This window comes from Natrix helvetica (genome assembly GCF_964273705.1).
Source record: "Natrix helvetica genome assembly, chromosome: 13".
Classification (NCBI taxonomy): domain Eukaryota; kingdom Metazoa; phylum Chordata; class Lepidosauria; order Squamata; family Natricidae; genus Natrix; species Natrix helvetica.
Window position 1 is genome coordinate 8,012,554 of NC_138557.1, and position 24,073 is coordinate 8,036,626.

Here is a 24,073-nt window from a genome sequence, read left to right on the forward strand (position 1 = left end):
AACACGGTACCGGTTTTACACACATCCACCTTAATCAAAACTACGGTGTTAGCATCCATTAAGTTCTGAAGTGTAAGTAATTATTAGTTCAATATACTTTACCTGGAAGCCATCAGGAATGGCTTCCTGCTCAGGCTGGGATGGTAGACCAAGAAAAGGAACCCGACATTCATGGCTTGAACCCTGGAATCAAGAAAGACTGCTTGAGCCAAACGGCTGGAAGAGAGACACTGAAATGATGGAATGTACATGCCTCCCCTGCTACTGTCAACCCTGAAGCAACATCCTATAAGAACAGGTGGTGGGCAACTATGGTAACTTAAATGACCTGTGGACTACAACTCCCAGAATTCCTGAGCCAGCCAACCAGCCATGCTGGCTTAGGAATTCTGGGAGTTAAAGTCCCCAGGTCGTAAAGTTGCCATAGACGCCTAACCCTTTATTAGAACTGGATAAAGTTAGTTATAAAAGAAAAGAATCTTTATAGCAAAGCTGAAAACTGACCGCCACTGTTGCTAAGGAGCCTCCATTCTGACGTGCCACTGTGGAGTCTTGACCTCCAACCACGGTAGTTACTGCCTCCGGGGAGAGCGGTGAAACGCTTGGCAAGCCTTCGGTCCCCAGAAGTGGCAATGGACTGCCGGGGATAATGCCGGCTGATTTAGCCGCCAAATCAATTGCGCCTTTGGACAGAAAACAGCAAATGTGAGAAAGGGCATTTTCCTGAAACGAACGTTTTTAGCGAAACACTAAACTTGAGGTAACAGGGATGCCGTGGCTCAGTGGCTAAGACTCTGAGCTTGTGGATCAAGAAGGTTGGCAGTTCAGCAGTTCGAATCCCTAGCGTTGCGTAATGGAGTGAGCTCGTTACTTGTCCCAGCTTCTGCCAACCTAGCAGTTTGAAAGCGTGTAAAAATGCTAGAAAGCACGCAGAAAAATAGGAACCGAGTTACTTTTTCATCACAGTGGTAACTCAAATGGTTGCTAAATGAGACAATGACTGAATGAAAATGACCTCTCTCTCTCTCTCTCTCTCTCTCTCTCTCTCTCTCTCTCTCTCTCTCTCTCTCTCTCTCAAAGTTAAGATTTTCCATTGCTTCGTTATCTTCACCTTATTTAAAACCTTTATCTCCAGGGTCCTGATATCACCTGAATTATTAAACCAGGTCAATAGGATCTTTTTTCAAAAGGATTTAGAGACCTGGGTGGACATAATGAAAAACTTATCATGGGGGGAAGATAGAAACGGTTACTTCAGAACTAGTATTAACTGGTAGATAAGGCAGGTACAAAAAGTCAAGGACTTCCCCTAAGCATACTCATGCGCTACAAATCCATTGACGATGTCCATTTCGCTCTCCGAATTCATGGAGAGCTAAGCCTAACCCTAAAGGGATTTGCCCCCCTCCCCCATGGGATTTTCCCATGTATTTTGCCTGGGAACGTAGATAGGATGGGCTCAAAAAGTCAGCACCCTCCTAAGCGTATCAATGTACTCCGAATCTGTGGGCGATGCCCATTTTGCTCCCCAAATTCATGGAGAGCTAAGCCTAACCCTAAGTGGGTTTGCCCCCCCCCATGGGATTTTCCCATGTATTTTGCCTGGGAACTTAGATAGGATGGGCTCAACAAGTCAGCACCCTAAGCATATCCATGCGCTACAAATCCACTGGCGATTTCCATATTGCTCTCCGAATTCATGGAGACCTAATCCTAACTCAAAGTGTAATCCCCCCCCCCAATGGAATTTTCCTATGGAAACCTAACCCTACCTCCACCTCCCTGCGCCTGGACTTTCTTTGGCCAAGAAGACTTACTGGACAGACGAGTGGTGGCTTGAGCTGGAAGGATCTTGGGAACTATGGGGCGCGATACGGCTGCTTTAGTCAGCGAAGACTGGATGGGCCGAAAAGATCCCCTTCCTAAAAAAAAAAGGGGGGGGGAATACAATCAAGAACAGCAGGAATGGTTAAAAGCACACCAAATTTGAAAACATTTTTTTTAAAAAGGCACTTGGGAGTTACCGTATATTTCAGAGTATAAGACGCCCCTTAGTTTTTGGGGAGGAAAATAAGAGGGGGAAAAATTCTGCCTGCCGGCTAGAGTCCTTAGTCCAATCAGCTTCAGCACATAGGTTTGCTGGTTTTGAGAATGCGCATGCTTTTTATCCCCTCGTTGGGGATTAAAAAAAACAGTTTCTAAAGCACAGCTGATCGTCGGAGAGAAGCAATGAGAAAAGCAGGCAAAGCACGGAAGACAGCTTCTCTTGCCAGCGCCTCATTAGGGCTGAAAAAAAAGCTTCGAAAAAGCTACATTCGGAGTATAAGACGCAGCCAAATTTTCAGCCCTTTTGGGTGTGTGTGTGTAAGTGCATCTTATGCTCCAAAAAATACGGTATACCCCACTTGGCACCCAGTTCTGAGTCTTTCTCCCAGGAAGAAAACCGAAGACAAAAGCTGTAGAGGCCCCCAATAGGAAGAATGGGCGACATAAGGATATGGCAAACACAGAACAACAGGGTTGGAAAGGGACCCTGGAGGTCTTCTAGTCCAACCCCCTGCTCAAGCAAGAGACCCTTCAGCATCTACTGGCTAAATGCTTGCATCTTTTCTCAGCACTCACTTGGGGGTTTTCATGGCAATTTAATAGGATCCCAGGACCCCAAATTTCCTTGAGGCATGCTCCCCCATCAATGTCCTTAGAATTCTATCCAAAGGGGGAAGGATGCCACATCTTCTTTTAACGACCCCATAATCCCTTGCAGGGAGGAGTCAGGGCAACTGAATGAAGCTAGCAAGAGTGTTTAGTGGCCAGATGCCCTTCTTGTCACCGATGCGGAGTTTTGTTCGGCAGATATATTCTCATTGTGCCCACAGAGAGAAATATCTCCCACTACCTAGGATCGAACGCCACTCCGTGAAGGAAGGATGTCACCTAAACAAGCAAAATAAAAGACTTGTTGTCACGGGGCTGTTGACACCGCAGCTAGTGGTCTGGGATGAGCTCATAGATAGAAAAGGCCACAACTTTAAATCCCCTCTAGTCAAAAGAATTTACAGCCTTCGCCAGTTGAGTGTAAAACATATTACTCAGATTATAAACACGGTTGAGCAACTCACCTGTTATGGAGGAGTTCGATAAGATGGAAAAGGAACAAACATGCTGGGAAGGTTTTTCAGAAGGTCTCGGAAGCAGTGTTCTCTGCGAGAAGAAAGTGAGATATAACTTTAAAAGAAAAATAAAAGATCTCCAATGTGTCGTGACCCACCAGCGGCCAACAGAGCTGGCAGCAGATTCGGACAGTGAGGAGGGTTGGGGAGGAACCTGGGCCAGTCCTGGAGTCTGCGGAAGGCTCTGATGAGGGCTCTGTGTCGGAGGCAGAGAGGGGGCCAGGGCCATATGCCAGTTATCAGCTGCCTTCAGAGTCAGACATCAGTGAGGCAGAGGAACAGATGGAGCCTGTTCCCAGTGTGCGCATGCGCAGAGTTGCCAGACGAAGGGAACAGCTAAAGAACAGGGGTCGACTTGGGAGTAAGTAACAATAAGCCCTCCAAATAAGCCAAAAGAACCCATTGGTCAATCGAGTGAAGAATGTATTTCAATTAGCCTTCTGTCTTACCTGTACAACCAGTGGCTTCCGCAGGTGTCTGCTGCGTAGTTTTCTTGGCTTTGGCAAGAAAAAATCCGATTGCATCTAAAGAGAAACAGTAGTTCACGACACAGCATTCTGATACTCTTAACAAGACCATTGATGCTTGGCTTGTTGCATGAAGGGAACTTCCAGAAGCTCTAGACTAAGGTGTCCCCACATTGATTTAGTGTCTCTTGTGGCAAAGATTCTGTGGTTCTACATAATTTATATAAGCGGATGTGAAAATGTGTCCAGTTAATTTGGAAGAAGAAAAAGAGCAGAGTAATAGCAATACTGCTAAGACTTATATACCGCTTTCGTAGTGCTTTTTACAGCCCTGCTCTAAGCGCTTTACAGAGTCAGCCTGTTGCCCCCAACAATCTGGGTCCTCCTCCATTTACCGACCTCGGAAGGATGGAAGGCTGAGTCAACCTTGAGCCTGGTGAGATTTGAATTGCTGAACTGCAGCTAGCAGTCAGCTGAAGTAGCTTGCAGTGCCGCACTCTAACCCTTGCGCCACCTTGGCTCCATATTCTGCTGCAAAACATCAGAATCAGATATTCAGAAAGAGTGGAAAGGCTCTTCCCCCCTAAAAGCAGGGAGGTGGGCGGCAAATACATTTAACAAACAAACAAATAAACAAACTTGATTTCAGAGTGTGTGCTTCAACCTGGGAAGTGAGAAGAGGGACTTCAAAATATGTTCTGATGATGGAGAATACAGGAAAATAACAGTAGAGGAAGAAGCGGCCAATGTGATTCCTTATCGGCTGGAATTCTGTCTTCCTCCTTTCCCAAATTTTGTGTAAACCTGAGATTTTTTCCGTCTCGTTCCCAACAACACAGTTGTTAAGTCATAACATATAAAGGACACAAAATGCCATGAAATCTTAACAGCGTGACCAAGACTGAGACCTGGAACTGATAGTTGCTTACCCTGTTTCCCCGAAAATAAGACAAGGGTCTTCTTTTCTTTTGATCCCCGAAAGAAGCGCTTGGCCTAATTTTTAGGGGGGTCTCATTATTTTTGAGGTGCAGGAGGCCCCTTAAACTCGGCCCACAGGTCAGTTAATCCAGAGAGGGCCAATTGGGCTTATTGTCTGGGGAGGTCTTATTCTCAGGGAAACAATACAATACAATACAATACAATACAACAGTAGAGTTGGAAGGGACCTTGGAGGTCTTCTAGTCCAACCCCCTGCCTAGGCAGGAAACCCTATACCGTTTCAGACAAATGGTTATCCAACCTCTTCTTAAAGACTTCCAGTGTTGGGGCATTCACAACTTCTGGAGGCAACTTCTGTTCCACTGATTAATTGTTCTCACTGCCAGGAAATTTCTCCTTTAGTTCTAAGTTGCTTTTCTCCTTGATTAGTTTCCACCCATTGCTTCTTCTTCTGCCCTCAGGTGCCTTGGAGAATAGATTGACTCCCTCTTCTTTGTGGCAGCCCCTGAGATATTGGAAGACTGCTATCATGTCTCCCCTAGTCCTTCTTTTCATTAAACTAGACATACCCAGTTCCTGCAACCGTTCTTCATATGTTTTAGTCTCCAGTCCCCTAATCATCTTTGTTGCTCTTCTCTGCACTCTTTCTAGAGTCTCCACATCTTTTCTACATCGTGGTGACCAGAACTGAATGCAGTATTCCAAGTGTGGACTTACCAAGGCATTAACAGGTTAACTTTACCAGCTACGAGAAAAGTTAACAGGTTAACTTTACCAGCTACGAGGAAGTCTGGGCTGGTTGTCTCCGAATGTTACATTTCCACATTTTAACACTCACACTGATGGTATCCAAGCACTGGCGGAAACTCAGATCGGCTTCTTTGTTTTGCAAGAAAAGCTTCCCGTGCCTGCTGTTTGGCGGGAGGGTTGTGGGAATGGCGAAGAGGCCACCGTCGGCATCAGGGTTGCTGGAACTTGAAGAACTAGCCACTAAGAGGGGTTTAGAAGGATTTCGGAAACCTGACCGGAAACGATAAAAGACATTAAGGATTTACTTATTTAATTAGATTTCTAGACCGCCCCCTCTCCCCGGAGGGACTCGGGGCGGTGTACAGGTATAAATTTAAAAACCCATCCAAACAATAATATACATCGTTAAAATTAAATTAAATAACCCCTGTACAATTTATAAAAATTAAAACTAGCCCATAAAACCAATCATAAAATTTAAAAACCAAAACTGAGGTGGGAAGGCTGGAATTAGACCAGGCCGGCTAGCTGGAACAGGTGGGTTTTGAGTTTCTGACGGAAGGAGCGGAGGTCAGTAGTCATTCTAATGTCAGGGGGAAGGTCATTCCAGAGGGTCGGGCCCATCACAGAGAAGGCTCTTCCCCTAGGTGTCACCCACTGGCACAGCCTAGTGGACGGCACCCGGAGGAGTCCCTCTCTGTCTGAGCGGATAGACCGAAGGGACGTATGGGGCAGGATACGATTGATTTACAGAGAAGGGTCAAGCCAAGGAGGACGTTTATTAAGAAAAGTCTTGGAAGTACCCAAGACCTAAAATGACACCTAACGTCAAAAACGCACAACCAAGAATGTTCAAACTGCCCAAGAAGCTGCTGATTCTGTTATCCAGAAGAGATGAGACTGACTCACCTGAGGAGTTGGGAGTGGCACCGGGGGAAAAGGTCTTCTTATGAACTGCAGGTTGGTTGCGAGCACAGCCCGGGCTCCTGGTGCTAATGGTAATCACCTTCCCGGGAGGGGTCAAAGCATGCTCCTCTTGAATGGGCTTGATGGGGGAGGTTGCAACGGAGTTCATTTCGGGGATCTAGAAAGGAAGCAGTGAATTGCAGGATGCTTCAAACCATCGTCATGGTCATCATCTTCTTGATCATCATCATCATCATCATCATCACCCCATGTTAAAGAGCAGATATTCCAAAGAACATTCAGAACTACCATGGTGGGACAGGATAGTGGTTAATTCACTAGCCCAGGGGTCACCAGCCTTTCGGACCTCAGGGACCACTAAGTTCATAATTTTAAATCCCGTGGACCACGAATATGAATTAGTGATGGGATGGCCTCCTTCAGGCATTTAGCTTGGCTGCCTGTTAGCGGAGAGAATCGCCCCGGGGTCAACGCTCGCTTTGCTGTCCACTGCAGCTAGGAATCTCAAATACGACCAAGAATGAATATTTGTCTTGTAGCCAGCCTGGGCGCTAGATCGGCCCCCTGCAAACTCTTGTCTCTCGAGCTCGGCTGAAGTTTTGCGCACCGCTCACTGAAGCGCCTGGGAGGGAGGGAAGGGCTGTAGCTACTAAACAGGCAGCCAAGCTAAGTGCCTGAAGGACCCCATCCCATCAATGAGCGGGAGTAATTGCTTCAGAGGCCAAAATGGCAACCCAGAACAACTGCTGCCTTTTCTGACTGGTTCCACGCTTCGCCCGCTGTACTCACTCCCTGCAATGATCAGCTGCGTTTCTGAAGCGGCGTGTCAGCCCCAATGAGATGCGTGCGAGCGACGCTCACAACCAGCGGAACCTGTTGCTAAAGTTCACCTCTTGGAACAGCTGATTGGGGGTATTCACCCGCCAATCAGCTGCTCCTGCTGAATCAGGCTAACGTGCTGAAGCTGACCAGGCTGTTTGCTAAGGACGCTAGCCAGCTAAATGCTGATGGATGCTGGTAAGCAGAGGCAGAATTTTTTATCTTCTTATTTTCCTCCCCTAAAATTAAAGTGCCTCTTATACTCCGGAGCGTCTTATACTCCCGAAAAAAATTGGGTACTTACTGGTTTGGGGTTCACTTCAGAAGAGATGAGTTTCAAGAGGCAATTTAGGAGTTTCTGTTTGTGGAAAGTGGCCGATGGAGGAACAGATTTCGGTTCGGCGATGGGCTCCCCGGCATCCTGGGTTTCCTGCCCCAGGACTGCCAGCCAATCGTATTCTAGCTGCAGTTTGTTCGGCTTGCCCATCATGAGGTAGACTTCAGCCAAGGTAAGGCTTTCAGAGGTCCGCAAGCTCCACCCCTTCTCCCGCACTTGCTGTGCGAGGCGGCTGGGGTCGTCTTTGACAGGCTTTGCGGCCGTCTGTCCCTGAGCTGGAGGCGGTGGAGGAGGAGGAGGTGGTGGCGGTGGCAGTGAGGGGTTGAGCTTCTCCTGAGAATCCTCCATTACCACATCAGGAAGCTCCTTCACGCACGGTTCCGCTTGAAGTCCGGAGCAGGGGAACGCCTGAGTTTCAGAAGCGGACAGACCAACACTGGGTACGTCCGCCCTGCCGCTCGCCAGCTGTGGGGGACTGGAGCTGCTGGTCTCCATGCCGCCCCCGGGAGAAGAACTTTCTGGAAAGGCCACCACCTCTTTTCTATCCAGCTTCTCGGCACAGAGACACTTCTCAGGGACAATCAGATCATGGCAGGACTTCATGTAACGAGGGAAGGGATCGAGCAGGGAGAACTCTTCCAAATCCGGCGGGAGATCGCTGCAACTGCACTTGCCGCTGCTGCTGGCGTCTACCGAGGCGGGCACCACCTCTGTGCTCTCAGCCACCAGGATGGACTTCTCCAGGCTCCCGCTTGGGTCCTGAAGCCCAGCGGGCGGCTTGTTGAGATGGCTGGTGATGCCAAGGTCCGAGGATGCGCCTTCGGTGAGCCCAGCTTCGGCGGAGCAATCGTCCGGGTTCGCGACGGGACCAAGGATCAACTGAGGCATTCTGCTCACTTCCGCGGTCGTTTCGGGCTTGGTTCCGCCCTTGCTTTCCGCCCCCCGTGAGTATTTCACCTGCCCTCTGGCTGTCCCCTGACCGCTCTGTATGCCCAGGATTTGGGCAGGGGGCAACAGGTGGACATCCTTTGTACTCTGCTTGCAGCGCCCCGATTCCTGCCAATGCACCGTGCAGAAAGCTTTGGAGTGTACCACGCGGGCAACCCCGGGGAGGGGGGTCAGCGTGCAGTTCTCCCCCGGGAAGAGGTGGAACATCGTTTTCTCTTCGGAATAGCTGCTGCCCGCTTCAGCATCTCTGCAATCTTGCAGCTGCCGCTCGGCTAGTGTTTTCCTCTACGTGAAGGAGGTTTAGGAAGACAGGTGTGGAGAAGCAAAAGAGAGGCAGGCCGTACCTGTCAATATTTCCACGGAAACCCCAGACAAGTCCGTGGCATCTTGTAGGATGCCCTGAAGAGAGGAGGGGTAACTAGTGAGACTGCAAAATGCAAAGAACTGGGAAAGAAACCCTTGTTCTAAATGGAAGAGACAGCTTAATGAATATTAGCACAGGTAGTCCTCGACTTACAACAGTCCGTTCGGCGGCCGTTCAAAGTTACCATAGCACTGAAAAAAGTGAACTATGATCATTTTTCACACTTACAATCGTTGCAGCATCCCCACTGAAATGTGAACAGAATTCACACACTTGGCAACTGGCTTATATTTATGACGGTTGCAGGGTCATGTAGCAATAGCACTTAGACTTATATACCAGTTCACAGTGCTTTACAGTCCTTTCTAAGCGGTTTAGAGTCAGCCTCTTGCCCCCAACAATCTGGGTCCTCCTTTTACCCACCTCGGAAGGATGGAAGGCTGAGTCAACCTGAGCCAGTCAGGATCGAACTGCTGGCAGTTGGAAGAGTTAGCCTGCAATACTACATTCGAAGGAAGGAAGGAAGGGCAATAGCAATAGCACTTAGACTTATATACCACTTCACAGTGCTTTACAGTCCTTTCTAAGCGGTTTAGAGTCAGCCTCTCGCCCCCAACAATCTGGATCCTCCTTTTACCCACCTCAGAAGGATGGAAGGCGGAGTCAACCTCGAGCCTGGTGAGAATCGAACTGCCAAATTGAGGGCACCCGGCAGGCAGCAGAAAGTAGCCTGCAATACTGCACTCTAACCACTGCGCCATCTCGGCTCTAGATGCCCTTTTGCGACCTACTAACTTAACAGCTGCAGTGATTCCCTTAGCAACTGTGGCAAGAATGGTCGTACAATGGGCCAAAACTCACTTAATAACTGTCTCACCTGGGAACAGAAATTATTGGCTCAATTGTGGTTGTTAAGTGGAGGATTACCTGTAATGTTAAAAATGCCAATTCTTGGAACAAGGAAGAAACTAATTGAAACAGGCTCTAAAACCCCCCCAAAAGACATTTTGAGGTTCTTTTGAGCAGTTTCCTTCATTGTTCCTCAACGACAGACAAAAATCTTGCCAAACTAAAACCGACTATATGCAAACAGATACTCTGGCAACTATTAGGCAGGAGCTGTCTTCGCCTCATTCCTCCCACACGAACCGTCTAACCGCCATGTCTCTTGCTCCTTTGGAATGCATCCCCTCCCTCCTTCCCTCTTGGGAATCCAGTCTACATTCCATCCCACTAACTCCTGCATCGGAGAAAGGATACGATACGCACTTCGTGGAGAGCCCATTTCTGTTTCAGGAATTCAATGAGGCTGGATACCTTCCGATGCAGCTCCACGATCATTCTGTCGAGTCACGGAAGAAAGAAAAGAAGAATCAGAAAATGAGAGATATTGTTAGCAAGGGAACTTAGTCTCCCTAGATAAGATAAGCAAAGTAAACATCCCCATACCTACCTACAACCCAACCTAGGATTCTATTACTCCCATTTTTACTTCACTGGAAGTAGAATGAAAATAAAACAGTAGCATAAAACAGCAGCACAGTATAGTACAACTTTTTGTCCTCATGGCCACACGCACCCCGCGGCAGAAACCCCAAAATCAGTTGGCCGGTGGGAGGCATGCGCACATGTGTGGTGCATCTGACCTGAGTGACGGCTCGCATGCCATAGGTTCGCCATCACAAGGATAGGAGGTGCCTTAAACACCTATTTTAACAGGAAGAGCGAAAAAGAAAAATCCCGCAATCTTCTCCTCTTCTTGTTTTTAATGGCTCAAATCACGGTGGATTTGATTTAAATCGAGTCGATTTAAATCATGATTTAAATCACTAGTCAAAGGGCTTGATTGAAATCAAGTGGATTTCAATCATAATTTTAAAGAGGAACTGCCCTCTCTGCTGCGAAATTGTGTGAGTGCGTCAACGCGGGGCATATTATTATCTCAGCTTGCAGAGCCTGGATATTATTATTTATTTATTTATTTATTACTTGAACTTATTAGTCGCCCCCTCTCCCCACAGGGACTTATTCACTGAATGAGTTTACCAAAGATGTAAACATGGCAGAATAGGCAGCCTCGTGCGGCATAACTAAGCTCCATTTCATGCTGAATAAATTAAATTATCAATGTATCCTAAATGGAAAACTATCTTTAGGTAGATTTTTGTTCCAAAAGCATTCTATTAAAATAAAATAAAAATCGAATTTTAAAAAAATCTTAGGAATAGTAAATGAAATGCCAGTACGTGGTTATGTATTAAATCTTGGTGTATTTTATGATGAAGGACGTTTAAACAATTAGAGTCAAATGAAAATGGAGGTATGATGATGGTAACATGTATAAATATCTGAGTTAAAATACTTGAGTTAATATGAATTATGCTTGATGACTGTGGAAGAGATGAACGAAAGCCTTTTTGTAACCAACTGATACTCTTTCTACAGTATGTAAAGAAGGAAGATTTTATGTGTTGTGTTTGTTTTGAAAATAAAAAATAAAAAAAAACTTTTAAAAAATCGAATTTAATATGATTTAATCTTTTTTAAAAAATTCAATTTTAATTTTTTTTTTAAAAAAATCGATTTTTATCCACCCTGGCTTGAATACTCTGCAGAACATGCCAGCAACATCCCCAATTCCCTGCTCAAATGAGACAGCCACTTTTATGTTGCTGGCTGCTGTGAATCCAATTTCAAGGCTCCAGTTTCTCCCCATCCACCTCCCACAGTCAGCCTTTGAAGTACCTGAGTCGTGGGTTCTGGGCCAGACTCTGCACACGAGCCCAGGCGTGGTTATTCCGTGGCTGCAGTTCCACGGGGACCTTCAAGGGAAGACGCACAGGCTTCTGATCTTCCTCATCACTTATACCTGTAGGGACACAGCAGAAGGGATGCTGAAAATCCTACCTACGAGCCCAGGTATTTATTTATTTATTTATTTATTTATTTATTTATTTATTTATTTTATTCGATTTATCAGTCGCGCCCTCTCCGCGAAGGGACTCGGGGCGACGTACAATCAAATATATAGGCGTGTGGCATGGAGGAGGTAAATACATTAACATTTAACAATTCAAACAGAAATAAAAGCCACAAAGTTAAGATAAGTAACAGTAAAATTACAACAATTAAAACAATTAAAATACCCCAAAGATTTAAATTTACAGTTTAAAATTGCCAGGGAGGTTAGAGAGTTCTAATTAAGCCAGGCCGGCTAGTTGAAACAGGTGAGTCTTGAGTTTCGTGCGGAAGGAGCGGAGATCAGTCGTTGTCCTAATATCTGGGGGGAGGTCATTCCAGAGGGCTGGGCCCATCACAGAGAAGGCCCTACTCCTGGGCGCCGCCCTCTGGCACTGCCTAGTGGACGGCACCCGGAGGAGTCCTTCTCTGTGAGCAAAAGGCTCGGAGAAATCACACATCGAGAACAACCTATAGGTAGTCCTTGACTTACGTCCACAATTGAGCCCAAATTTCTGTTGCTAAGCCAGACAGTTGTTAAGCGAGCTTTGCCTTATTTTGTGGTGGCCCGCAGGCGGCCAGCAGAGCATGGGACGGTCCTGGGGGCTGAGGAAAGCTCAGACGAGGGTGAGCATTGAACAGTGAGCATCCCCTGGCTGGGTGTGGCCCCCTCGGGGGTCTTCCTCCCTGCCAGCTGCGCCAAGCAGCTTTCCTACCCTGAATTTACGACGTACCATCTGGATCGCAGAGCTTCTTCAGAGCCCTGCACATGGGGGCCTTGATGCGAAGGTTTCTGCCTTTGTAGCGAACCGTTGTAGCTCTAAAAAGAATATTAAAAGGGGGTGAAATGCTTGAAGATTTATTTGACTTGATTTATTTATATCCCGCCTTTTATTATTTTTACAAGTAACTCAAGCGGGCAAAAACATCCAGCGCACCCTCCTATTTTCCCCACAAGAACGACGACAACTACTCTGTGAGGTGAAGTGGGCTCAGAGAGAGTGGCAGGCCCAAAGTCACCCACCTGGTTTTCGTGGCTAAGACGGAAGCAGAACTCCCACTATATTCTGGTGAAGGGCCCAAAGTTACACAGCTAGTTTTCATGTCTAAGGTGGGACTAGAACTCACCGTCTCCTGGTGATTGGCCCAAAGTCATTTACTGGCTCTCGTGCCTAAGGTAGGACTAGAACTCACCGTCTCCTGGTGATTGGCCCAAAGTCATTTACTGGCTCTCGTGCCTAAGGTGGGACTAGAACTCTCTGTCTCCTGGTGATTGGCCCAAAGTCATTTACTGGCTTTCATGTCTAAGGTGGGACTAGAACTCACCATCTCCTGGTGATTGGCCCAGTCATTTACTGGCTCTCATGCCTAAGGCGGGACTACAACTCACCGTCTCCTGGTGAGGGGCACAAAGTCAACTAGCTGATTGTCATAGCTAAGGATGGACTAGAACTCACAATCTTTTGCTTTCTACCCGGTGCCTTAACCACTAGACACCACCAGGAAAGGAGAAAAATCTTTGGGATTGGCACAATCTATTCCCTTCCCGTAGCTTTTGCCTTCATAGGGTCCAAATCAAGGACCATTTTCTCACTGAAAACCTCAAGCAAGTCATTCGTTCATTCTTGACGATCAGATGAATGCAATTATTATTTAGGTGAATGATAAAAGTTACCCCACTCCAAAAGATTTTAGGCAGCTTACAACATGCAAAATATACCGAAACAGCCCCATTAGTCACCTGACAAGAGTACAAGGTAACAAACATCTGTTGTGTGCAGGAGGGGGCTTTAAAAATTTCAGCAACGGATTCTCTGCCCGGTTGCTGGGTGGGTGTGGCCTACTCGGCCTCCTGCACCACAGGGGGGACGGACGGCATTTTTGCCTTCCCCAGGCTCCGGAGGCTTTTCTCGAGCCTCTGGGACAGCAAAAACGGCCTCCCGTGGACTCCGGAGGCCTTCTGGAGGCCAGAAACATGTTTTTGAACTTCCAGGACATATCCCACCCTCCCGGAGCCTCCGCACGGGCCCTGCACTTACCTCACATCCAAAATGGGCCGCGTGGAGACTCCTGGGAGGGGTGGGGCCAGCCAGGGGTCGGATTTGGAGGTTCTCTGGACCGGCCATAATATTAGCTAAGGGTTTTCCCAAACCTGGGAAAACCCGTAGCAGCCCACCCCTGGATTTTTAACGTGAAAGAAGGAGATATGTAAAAAGACAGCAATCATCCAATCTGGGTCAGTCACAGGGTTTTGTCTTCCGAGGTTTCGGACTCATGCTCATCTTCAGAGAACTTCTGTCTCTTCAGAAAACTTGGAAGGCCAAACCTCTGGTGCCGGTGACCGACCCAGACTGAATTCTGCAACATTATCCTGGGACACGTATGTTCGCCTTCATTCGTGACAGCAATCATGATTGAGAAAAAACACTCACCCAGCTTGGATAAGCTCATTGAGTTTAGTGGCGTTTTTGTCATCCATACCTTTAAAGAATATTGGGGGGGGGGGGGGGGGAGAAAAGGGCAGAATATCAACAACGAAACATGACTACACAAAATAGTTAACAGGTCGAGGGCCATCTTTATCGCCACAAAATTGTCATTGCTTGGGGGGTGGGGGGAATATTATTTTAATTAAACATCAACAGATCAAGATTCATTGTTCTAACCGTCAGGAAATTTCTCCTTAATTCTCGGCTGCTTCCCTCCTCGATTAGTTTCCATCCATTGGTTCCTGTCCTGCGTTCAGGTGCTTTGGAGAATAGATTGACCCCGTCTTCTTTGTGGCTCTTTTCATTCAACTAGACCAGTGTTTCTCAAACTTGGCGACTTTAAGTCCTGTGGATTTCAACTCCCAGAATTCTCCAGCCAGCTATGCTGGCTGGGGGATTCTGGGAGTTGAAGTCCACAGGACTTAAAGTCGCTAAGTTTGAGAAACACTGAACGACATACCCAATTCCAGCAGGAATCAGGAAGTAAGGAATAAACATTGGAAGTAAGGAATAAACATTCCTTACTTCCAATGATCACCTAGGACAAGTTGTATTTGCTAATATAGATCAGAGGGTGCGATAAAACCAAAATACAAATATTGTATGGTCACTTTAGATGAGACAAGTTGGATACTGAGAGGATTGGGTTTTCTTTCTTTAAAAAAGCTGCTCAGAATGCATATTAGTTTTAATTCCTAATCTGTAGTCAGATATGATCCCTGCTTTCAATTCCGCAGAAGTCGTCCTGCCTAGTCCTTACATCCTTCTGCTAAGCAAGGACGAGCAGATTTCTCATTGTTTGTGAAACGACACCCACAAATAGCAGATGCTTCCTGGCGTAGCTTTCTGCTTCCTTCTACTCCGCATGAAAGAGCAAAACTGCAGATGATGCTGGGAAATCTCTCCCACACAAAGCCAGAGAAATGCACGCTGCAAAGCGATGCGCAAAATACGGTAGAGGGAAGACTTAAGAAACATCTGGCAAAATGGTTGGGAAGTGGTTTTCTGCGGCAGCCGAGAGAGAAGCTTTCCATATATTTTCTAATTTCATGGCATCGAAAAACAGTATACTCACAGCCCCCAATCTTCTTTCTGAGCTCCCCATAACAAATTAAGCCATAAAGCTCGAGGGAGGATTTTTTCAGCCCTTGAGAAAACACTGCAAAAGAAAGAAAAACACAGGTGTTCACGGAAAAGAATGTATCACAAACTTGCACGCGATTGGATTAAACTGAGAGCATCCTCTGATTTAAAAAGACTCTAGCAGGCAAATACTGACATTTATTTCAACGTTATCTGATCCAGATAGATCTCCCTGCAATTAATATTAATTTATTGTTCAATAAGGGGATACATTTCATAGCTGGTTAGGGTGTCATTTGCATCTAAACCAGTGGTGAAATTCATTTTTTTTTTTACTACTGGTTCTGTGGGCGTGGCTTGGTGGACATAGCAGGGGAAGGATACTGCAAAATCCCCATTCCCTTCCCCACTCCTGGGGGAAGGATACTGCAAAATCTGCATACCCACCCCACTCTGGGGCCAGCCAGAGGTGGTATTTGGCGGTTCTCCGAACTACTTAAAATTTCCGCTACCGGTTCTCCAGAATCTGTCAGAACCTGCTGGATTTCACCCCTGACCTAAACCCACATTTATCTTTTGCAATATTCTGATGATTCAAGATATAAAAAAATGCCACGTTTCTATGTAACTCTTCTATCCTCATACTGTTTTTTTACTTTACGCATTGCATGATAACTGAAGGAGCATGGTGGCTCACGAAGGTAGAACACTGGGCTGATGATCGGGAGCCTTGCGTTTGAGACCCATTGCTGCTGCGGGCTGGGTGAGCTCGTTGTGGGTTGCAGGCGGTATGCCCCGGTACGGGTACCGTTCTGGTACGGTGCTCCGGAGGGCCCACCTGCCTGCCCGCCCTCCTTACCTGTATTTGAGCTCTTCGGCATTCCGCATACGGAGCGTACGGCACCTGCACGTCACTCTGCCGTAAGGCAAGGACGCACACGCATGTGTTCATGTGGTGGACTCTGGGCCCCATTGCACCGTACTGGTTGCAACGGGATCCAGAACCCATCGCTGGTGAGCTCCCATCACATGCTCCGGCTCTCACTGACCCAGCAGTTTGAAAGCAGGCGACTGCGAGAAGATAATGGGTACCACTTTGATGAGTAACTTCATGGGGATGCGTGAACTGGGTGTCTCCCAGGCAACAGAGATGTCACCAGCCAACCCTCCACCATGGAAGCAGCGTACTAATACAAGGAGTCCCTGACTTACAAAAGCTTGTTTAGTGACCGTTCAAAGTGACGGCATTGAAAAAAAGCGGCTTATGACCAGTTTTTCCACACATGACCATTGCAGCATCCCATCCCTATGGAGACATGATTTATGTTTGGATGCTTGACAGCTAACTCACGTTTATGACGGTCGCAGTGTCCTGGAGTCATGTGATCCCCTTTTGCAACCTTCTGACAAGGAAAGTCAATGAGGAAACCGGATTCACTTAAGAGCCATGTTGCTAATTGAAGAACTGCAGTGATTCACTTACCTTGTTGCCACAAAGTAGGATTTGACCTGGGGCGCTCCCATTGCAACATTGGTCAAAAGGGCCCAGCGGAGATGATACGACCTGAGACTTCTCAGGAAACAACAATTGAAGGAAAAACTGCTGGTGACCTTCTACCGTTGCACCATAGGGAGTTATTTTAATTTACTGCCCCTGTGTCTGGTTAGCCAATTGCACAGGGGCAGATAAGGCAGCGCTCCAGAGGGTCAACGTCATTGCCCAGAGGACCATGGGTTGCCCCCTCCCCTCTTTGGAAGAGCTTTATAGCTGACGCTGCCTTAAGAAAGTTCAAAACATCCTTAAAGATCCATCTCATCCTGGGCACCCTTTTTTTTAAACTATTACCACCTTGCAGACGGTACAGGATAATAAAAACAAGGACAAATAGGCTCAAAAACAGCTTCGATCCCAGGGCAGTAACTTCATTGAATTCTATGGTATACTTCAATATTCATGCAATATCGGGTTTTCAATTGCAATTACATGGCATGTGAAGGATGTGTCTTTGTGTTTTTATTTTTATAGTTATAATGTATACTGAAGATGGCATTTAATTTCGTTGTACGAGGTGCAATGACAATCAAGTAAACTAAACTAAACAAATGCGGCGAGAAAAGTCGTAAAATGGGGCAAAACTCCATTGGATGCAGGGCTGATTGCTCTGGGCAAATCCTAAACATTCCTTACTACCCCCTATCTACCACCGGTCCATCCAAAGATAAACTACGCTTCTTGCATCGTTCAGAGAAGCCAAGCTAACCTTTCAGGGTGTGCTCACCATTATCAAAGTCAATGTATTTGGAAATCTTGTGCCAAGTGCGATAATAGAAGTGCCGGACCTGCTCCTTGTTCTTCACCATGCTTGCGGGCTTGCTTTTCTTCTTGTACTTCAGGGCAATATTGTTCTGAATGGCTTCAAAGTCTTTGCCATGCTGGGAGGAAAAAATGCAAATATTACAAGGTGAGAAGTGGGGCAGCAGGAATAACTGGATGACACACACCTTCCAGAGTTGGGTCAAATGTTTGTGGGTTTTGGGGAAAGGTGTGTGTTTCCACATCATACCGCCGGTCAGTTTGATATCTAAATTTACAGGAGATTTCCTGCAGTCGCCAAATGGCTGTACAGGCTAGAGACTGGGGAGCCAGCTGGGACGAACGTGGCTGTGCCGGACAGACCAGGGAAGTCAAATCAGGACGAAGGCGGCTATGCCGGGTGGACTGAGGAGACAGCCAATGGTTGGGATGAGGCGGTTTTGCTGGACAGACCAGGGAACCAGCTGGGACAAGGACGGCTATGCCGGACAGACCAGGGGAGTCAGCCTAGCCATTCGCTATCCTGTGAAGGATAATGCGGAGCCGGAGCAAGCAAAGGAGGCGTGACCAGAAGATTGATTGACTCAGTCTTCGAGCAGAGCCACAGAGTTAACCCATTCATTGGATTCTCTACTCAGCACACTGGAGAAAATAGGTTTTCTGTACGAATGCTAGCATTCAGAATTCTACAAAACACACAGGTAGAAATCCATCCTGTTTACAATCGGTAGGATTAGACAAGACAAAATTCTGGTGAATTTCTTCATACTATAACTTCCGGGAACCCAGACAATGCAGCTGAAACATAGGTGAAACACCGTTGGTAGATTACAATTCATTCAGAATGAATACTCTCACAATGCTGGGATAAGGTATGTATTTCAGGCTGCCTAGATCAGGGGTGTCCAAACTTGGGAACTTTAAGACTTGTGGACTTCAACTCCCAGAATTCCCCAGCCGGCTGGCTGGAGAATTCTGGGAGTTGAAGACCACAAGTCTTAAAAGTTCCCAAGTTTGGATACCCCTGGCTTAGATACGTACATCAATGAGGTCTACAGGTAGTTCTTGACTTACAACTGTTTGTTTAGCAGCCATTCAAAGTTATGACGGCACTGGGAAAGAATAACTTATAACCAGTCCTTGCATTTATAACTGTTGCAGCATCCTCACTACCACATGATCAAAATGTAGGCACTTGGCAACAGGCATGACGGTTGCAATGTCTTTGGGTGATAGGAACCTTTCCCAGCCGGCTTCTGACAAGCAAAGTCAACGGAGGAAGCCATGTTTGCTCAACAGCTACGTGATTCACTTAGCAACGGTCGTGATCTGCTTAACAACCTGCGCTTGGCAACCCACATTTATTTATGATGGTTGCAGCATCCCGGAGTGTGCTGTGACCTCCCAAGCTAGCTTCTGACCAGCGAAGTCAATGAGAAACCCAGGATTCACTTAATGACTGCGTGATTCACTTAACAACGGCAGTGACTCACTTAACCCTGGCAAAATTGGGCGTGACTCACTTAACAGCCATCTTGGGCACAATTCATTTCATGCCTAAAATCCTGAACCAGTTACCGAGCATCCAAATTTTGGACAGGTAACCAAGGGGGAAGGCCGCATCGGTCGCTAAGGGTGAAAAACGGCCCTAGGTCACCTTTCGCACTGCCGTTGCAACTTCGAACGGTCACTAAATGAACTCCCGTGAGTCGAAGGCTACCTGTTTTCCAGCGTTTTAAAGCACCCACCTCATAGAGGCCTTCGAAGAAGGTATTCTTGTCCTCCGTGCTCCAGGATTCCCATTGACGCCTCACTTTCTTGCCTTCCTCTTTCTCTCCGGTGGAAGTGCTCAAGTTCCTGGAGCTTGATTTTGAATTGCCGGCTGGGGTGCTGGACGGGATTCCTGAGGAGTTGCCAGATGATGCCCCGCCATTATCGGCACCTGGAGGAGAGGGAAAAGAAAGGGTCAGCTCAACAAACCCCCCCACCAACCGTAGCACAGATATTGGATGCTGGAATTATTGTTCGTTTTAGATGATTTTTCACAAGGCAGCGAGAAAGCAGGATAGAAAACTCTTCAAAAGAACCTTAGCCTAAAAAATGCATTTACCGTATATTTTCGCGTGTAAGACGCACCTTCCCCCCCACCTAAAAGTGGGTGAAGATTTAGGTGTGTCTTATAGACTGAATACCGGTGTTTTTGGCCACCCAAACCTCCTGCGCATTGCGTTTTCACCCTCCCCAGCCCCCAGAAGCACGCTGGAGTATTTGGCCAAAATGAACCATGCAGAGCACTGCAGAGCGCTTCTGGGGGCGTGGGAGGGCGAAAACACGACGCATGGAGGCCAAAAACTACTTTTTTCTGTTTTCTTCCTGTAAATTTAGATGCGTCTTATAGTCCGAAAAAAATACAGTATTTATGACATGTATATCATCATCATCATCTTTTAACGATCCCATAATCCTTTGTAGGGTGGAGTCTGGTGAACTGAATGGAGCTAGTTGAGTGTTTTAATGGCCGGATGCCCTTCCTGTTGCCAATTAGGAGTTTTGTTCAGCAGATATATTTTCATTGTGCCGAGAGAGAGAGAAATATCCGCCTCTACTGAGGATCGAACTCACAAGTCTCCTGATTGCCAGGCGAGAGCTCTGCCACCAGGCCACTCCTAGTTATGAGATGTCTATCCCAGGATGAAATGTCACCTGTGTTGCTTTGAGGGCATAACCCAAGATGCCGCACCCCACACAGAGATGAAATGAGGGTGGACCGCTGCCGTCGTCTTTTGACAGGGCGTGCCACCACACAAACGCATTCGGCATAGCACAGGGTGGAGAAAGGAATGGGATGGGGTGTTCGAAGACCGAAGTGAACTTACTCCGGAAGGAGCAAGAAAAGATTTGGGCCTCTGTGGAGACTGCAAGGTGAAACCAGGGCAATTATACAATAATACAATTATACAATTAAAGAGTATCAGTAGCCCGTAATTAATTACATAGGAGATCAAGACTCATCTGCTGCACTTATGGAAATCGCCTTATAAGCCACCTTTTGCCAACAACTGCAATGCAATTCTGGCTGAACAAGTCTACAGGAATGGGGTGTTGTAACCTGTTTGCTGCAAATTAACCAAGTTTTTTTTTTAAAAGCAGAGTTGTAGCTGTCTTCGACCGACAGGCACATACATGCGATTTTTTTTAAAAAAAAATTCCACGTAAATATGTTGAGCATCCTCAAGTATTCTGAAAGCTCCTATTTAAATGAGTTCTTCTGTCACCATTAAAAGGAATACAACAGGTGGGAGAGCAAGCTAATAGACTGTAGGTCACAAGGAGATCGAAGTTACCTGAAATGGATCCTGACAAAAGTAGACACGTTCTGCTAAAGAGATATCGAGGCTATTTTACACATGTTTATACAATAATACAATAGTAGAGTTGGAAGGGACCTTGGAGGTCTTCTAGTCCAACCCCCTGCCTAGGCAGGAAACCCTATATCATTTCAGACAAATGGCTATCCAACATCTTCTTAAAGACTTCCAGTGTTGGGGCATTCACAACTTCTGGAGGCAACTTCTGTTCCACTGATTAATTGTTCCAACTGTCAGGAAATTTCTTCCCAGTTCTAAGCTGCTTCTCTCCTTGATTAGTTTCCACCCATTGCTTCTTGTCCTGCCTAGTCCAGGTGCTTTGGAGAATAGCTTCACTCCCTCTTCTTTGTGGCAGCCCCTGAGATATTGGAAGACTGCTCTCCTGTCTCCCCTGGTCCTTCTTTCTCTTAAGCTAAACATGCCCAGTTCCTGCAACCGTTCTTCATATGTTTTAGTCTCCAGTCCCCTAATCCTCTTTGTTGCTCTTCTCTGCACTCTTTCTAGAGTCTCCACATCTTTTCTACATCGTGGTGACCAGAACTGAATGCCGTATTCCAAGTGTGGCCTTACCAAGGCCTTATAAAGTGGTATTGGTTTTTATATATTGTTATTGGTTGATAGTGTTATTGGTTTTAAGATATTGTTGTTGCTTTTAACCGTATTGTGTGGATGTTTAACAAGTCTCACATTATGTACTTTGTCACCCATTTTATGATTTTTCTTGCCGGGGTTCTCAACCACTGCAGTCGTTAAGTCAGTAACATGGTTGTTAAGTGAACCTGGCTGCCCTATCAACTTTGCTGGTCCAAAGGTCGCAAAACGGAATAACGTGACCTGCGGGACACAGCGACGGCCAGAAATACAAGTCAGTTGCCAAGCGTCTGCAGTTCGATCACGTGACCACTTATGACCGCAACAGTCATAAGTGTGAAAAAAGGTCGTAAGTCTCTTTTTGAAGTGCTGTTATAACTTTGGACGGTCACTAAACAGACTGTTGTAAGTCGAGGGGCACCCTCTTCTTTTAGGGGCTTAGGAGTCCACAACACGGGCTGCTGAAAACAACTTCATGTTGGAGTAGGCGTACTCCATTTTGCATTGCTTACTAGCGCGTTAAGTCACCTACCTAGTGACAACCAAATGGGTGAAAGCTACAGAGAAATTCCCACGCATCCGTGCTGGCAAAACAGTGTGATAAAACTGCCACGGAGATTCCTCACGGAAAGAGGTCAAACGAGGTGACAAATCATTTACAGATATTACTACAGCTTTGGGGAGTCCCTTATCTAGGTATTGCAACAGCCTCTACGTGGAGGTATAGGAAGCAGCTGTGAAGAGGGTAGATATGCTGAATGAGGCATATCTCTTTCTCAACCTATTGATCTGCAAAGAATATTAGGTATTAAACTTCTCTGCCTTCTCGTGTGCCCTACATTTGGCCTCCGGTGCTGAAGAATTTGCCCAGGGTCTCTCTACTGGTGAGAAATGTCAAGAGGCAGCATCAAGGAAATGCAACTGTCTATTTAAACTAAAAGTAAAGCTTCCCCTCGCACATATGTGCTAGTCGTTCCCGACTCTAGGGGGCGGTGCTCGTCTCCGTTTCATAGCCGAAGAGACAGCGCTGTCCGAAGACGTCTCCGTGGTCATGTGGCCGGCATGACTAAACGCCAAAGGCAGAGTGATCTCCCGTGACTTGTCCCAGCTTCTGCCAACCAACAGTTCGAAAGCACGTAAAAAATGCAAGTAGAAAAATAGGGACCACCTTTGGTGGGAAGGTAACAGCGTTCCGTGCGGCTTCGGGAGTTTAGTCATGACGGCCACATGACCACGGAGACGTCTTTGGACAGCGCTGGCTCTTCAGCTTTGAAACAGAGATGAGCACCGCCCCCTAGAGTCGGGAACGACTAGCACATATGTGCAAGGGGAACCTTTACCTTATAGATACAGAGCTCTGGCAAGTTGGTTGTAAAAGAAAAAAGGTACAATCTCAGTTGTGCCCATGAGGATACAACTCAAGTCAATAATGGAAATATTATTGTAAAGTAAAGGGTATTTATTTGTAATAGCCACTTTGCCCGGCCTGTAAGCTAGTATGAATGTGAGAATAAACAACGGTCTACCTAAGCAAAATATTCTAGGCATAAGAACAGCTTCAAAAGAAAGCAATAGTTTAAGGGACTAGTCTCTTGTAACTAAAGAAAAGGACCGTCCATATATAAGCATACACCATCCAACTACAATCATCAAGAATTCTCCCAAGTATTCAAAATTTGGAAAAGACACTTCACAATTGGTTGGTTTCACACTTAACAGCTGCCTTAATAGTTTGCATTCATAATACATGCCCTGCATTCATTTGAAGCAATTAATGAAGTTAATATTTTAAGGAACGGCGAAGTTTTGACATCAGAGGAGTTCTCCTCCTACGTGTGGCAAATAATAAACGTTAAACAGAATTTTTCTCTCTGCAGACGTATTGAATCAATCCTTTAATGAGGCACTTCTTTGCTCTGACTACAAAGTTGTTTGTACGATTTTCCTAGCTAGCCCAATGTTCAGCAGAGTCGAAGTAAAAGCAGAAATCAGCAGAATAGGAATAACTAGCAACAATTCAAAATTAAATGCTGGTTTAAACAAGCATGTTGTTAATTCCTCTCCTGACACCTCTCTTGAACATCCCCAGAAGACATTTCCATGGTTTTTAAAAGGAGGAGTCCCTAAAGAAGAAAAATGTCCTCTAGCAGCTGAACACAAAATGGACTCCAAGCCCACCAAAGCAAGCAGGGATTCTACGTCAAAATCTCCCTGCAATCTGCATGATATTCAGGCACTCGGAGGACTAAAGCCTATATCCCACCAAATTTATGCCCTAAAAAAAATCTGTTTCTCTTTAAAAGTGCCACAAGATGTTCCGGTGTTTTTACTGCAACAGACTTAACACAGCTTCAGTAAGAAAATAGAACCTGTTCGAGACCATGTTGAATATTGACAGAGAACAAAAGGGCCAACATCTGGAAGAAAGAAAAAGCTTGACCAAGGCTGTTTTTTTATTTCTACTAAACCTCAACATGTATTACTTTTCAATTAAAGAATAAACTTTAACTCTCAATCCCTGGCAAATAGATGAGGAGGAAATGGAGGTA

General features: G+C 46.2%; 2 protein-coding genes across 6 annotated transcripts in view; one reads left to right on the forward strand and one right to left on the reverse strand.

Annotated features, from left to right (window-relative positions):
• LOC309398746 (lysosomal dipeptide transporter MFSD1-like) overlaps positions 1-24,073 on the forward strand; it is a 332,444-nt gene that overhangs the window by 46,137 nt on the left and 262,234 nt on the right. The window lies entirely within an intron of this gene.
• CRAMP1 (cramped chromatin regulator homolog 1) overlaps positions 1-24,073 on the reverse strand; it is a 45,615-nt gene that overhangs the window by 11,367 nt on the left and 10,175 nt on the right. For all 5 annotated transcript variants that reach the window (XR_014176436.1, XM_081965890.1, XM_081965889.1 and 2 more), the window contains exons 3-17: positions 19,314-19,507; positions 17,531-17,684; positions 15,244-15,327; positions 14,112-14,160; positions 12,414-12,499; positions 11,467-11,590; positions 9,982-10,063; positions 7,377-8,642; positions 6,236-6,410; positions 5,415-5,596; positions 3,620-3,694; positions 3,120-3,201; positions 1,818-1,922; positions 505-683; positions 103-183 (exon numbers count right to left, since the gene is read on the reverse strand). Coding sequence is in view for 4 of the 5 variants with exons in the window: in XM_081965890.1 (XP_081822016.1) it covers positions 103-183; positions 505-683; positions 1,818-1,922; positions 3,120-3,201; positions 3,620-3,694; positions 5,415-5,596; positions 6,236-6,410; positions 7,377-8,642; positions 9,982-10,063; positions 11,467-11,590; positions 12,414-12,499; positions 14,112-14,160; positions 15,244-15,327; positions 17,531-17,684; positions 19,314-19,507 (2,918 nt within the window). In the remaining variant the exon portion in view is untranslated. The remainder of the gene's footprint in view (positions 1-102; positions 184-504; positions 684-1,817; positions 1,923-3,119; positions 3,202-3,619; positions 3,695-5,414; positions 5,597-6,235; positions 6,411-7,376; positions 8,643-9,981; positions 10,064-11,466; positions 11,591-12,413; positions 12,500-14,111; positions 14,161-15,243; positions 15,328-17,530; positions 17,685-19,313; positions 19,508-24,073) is intronic.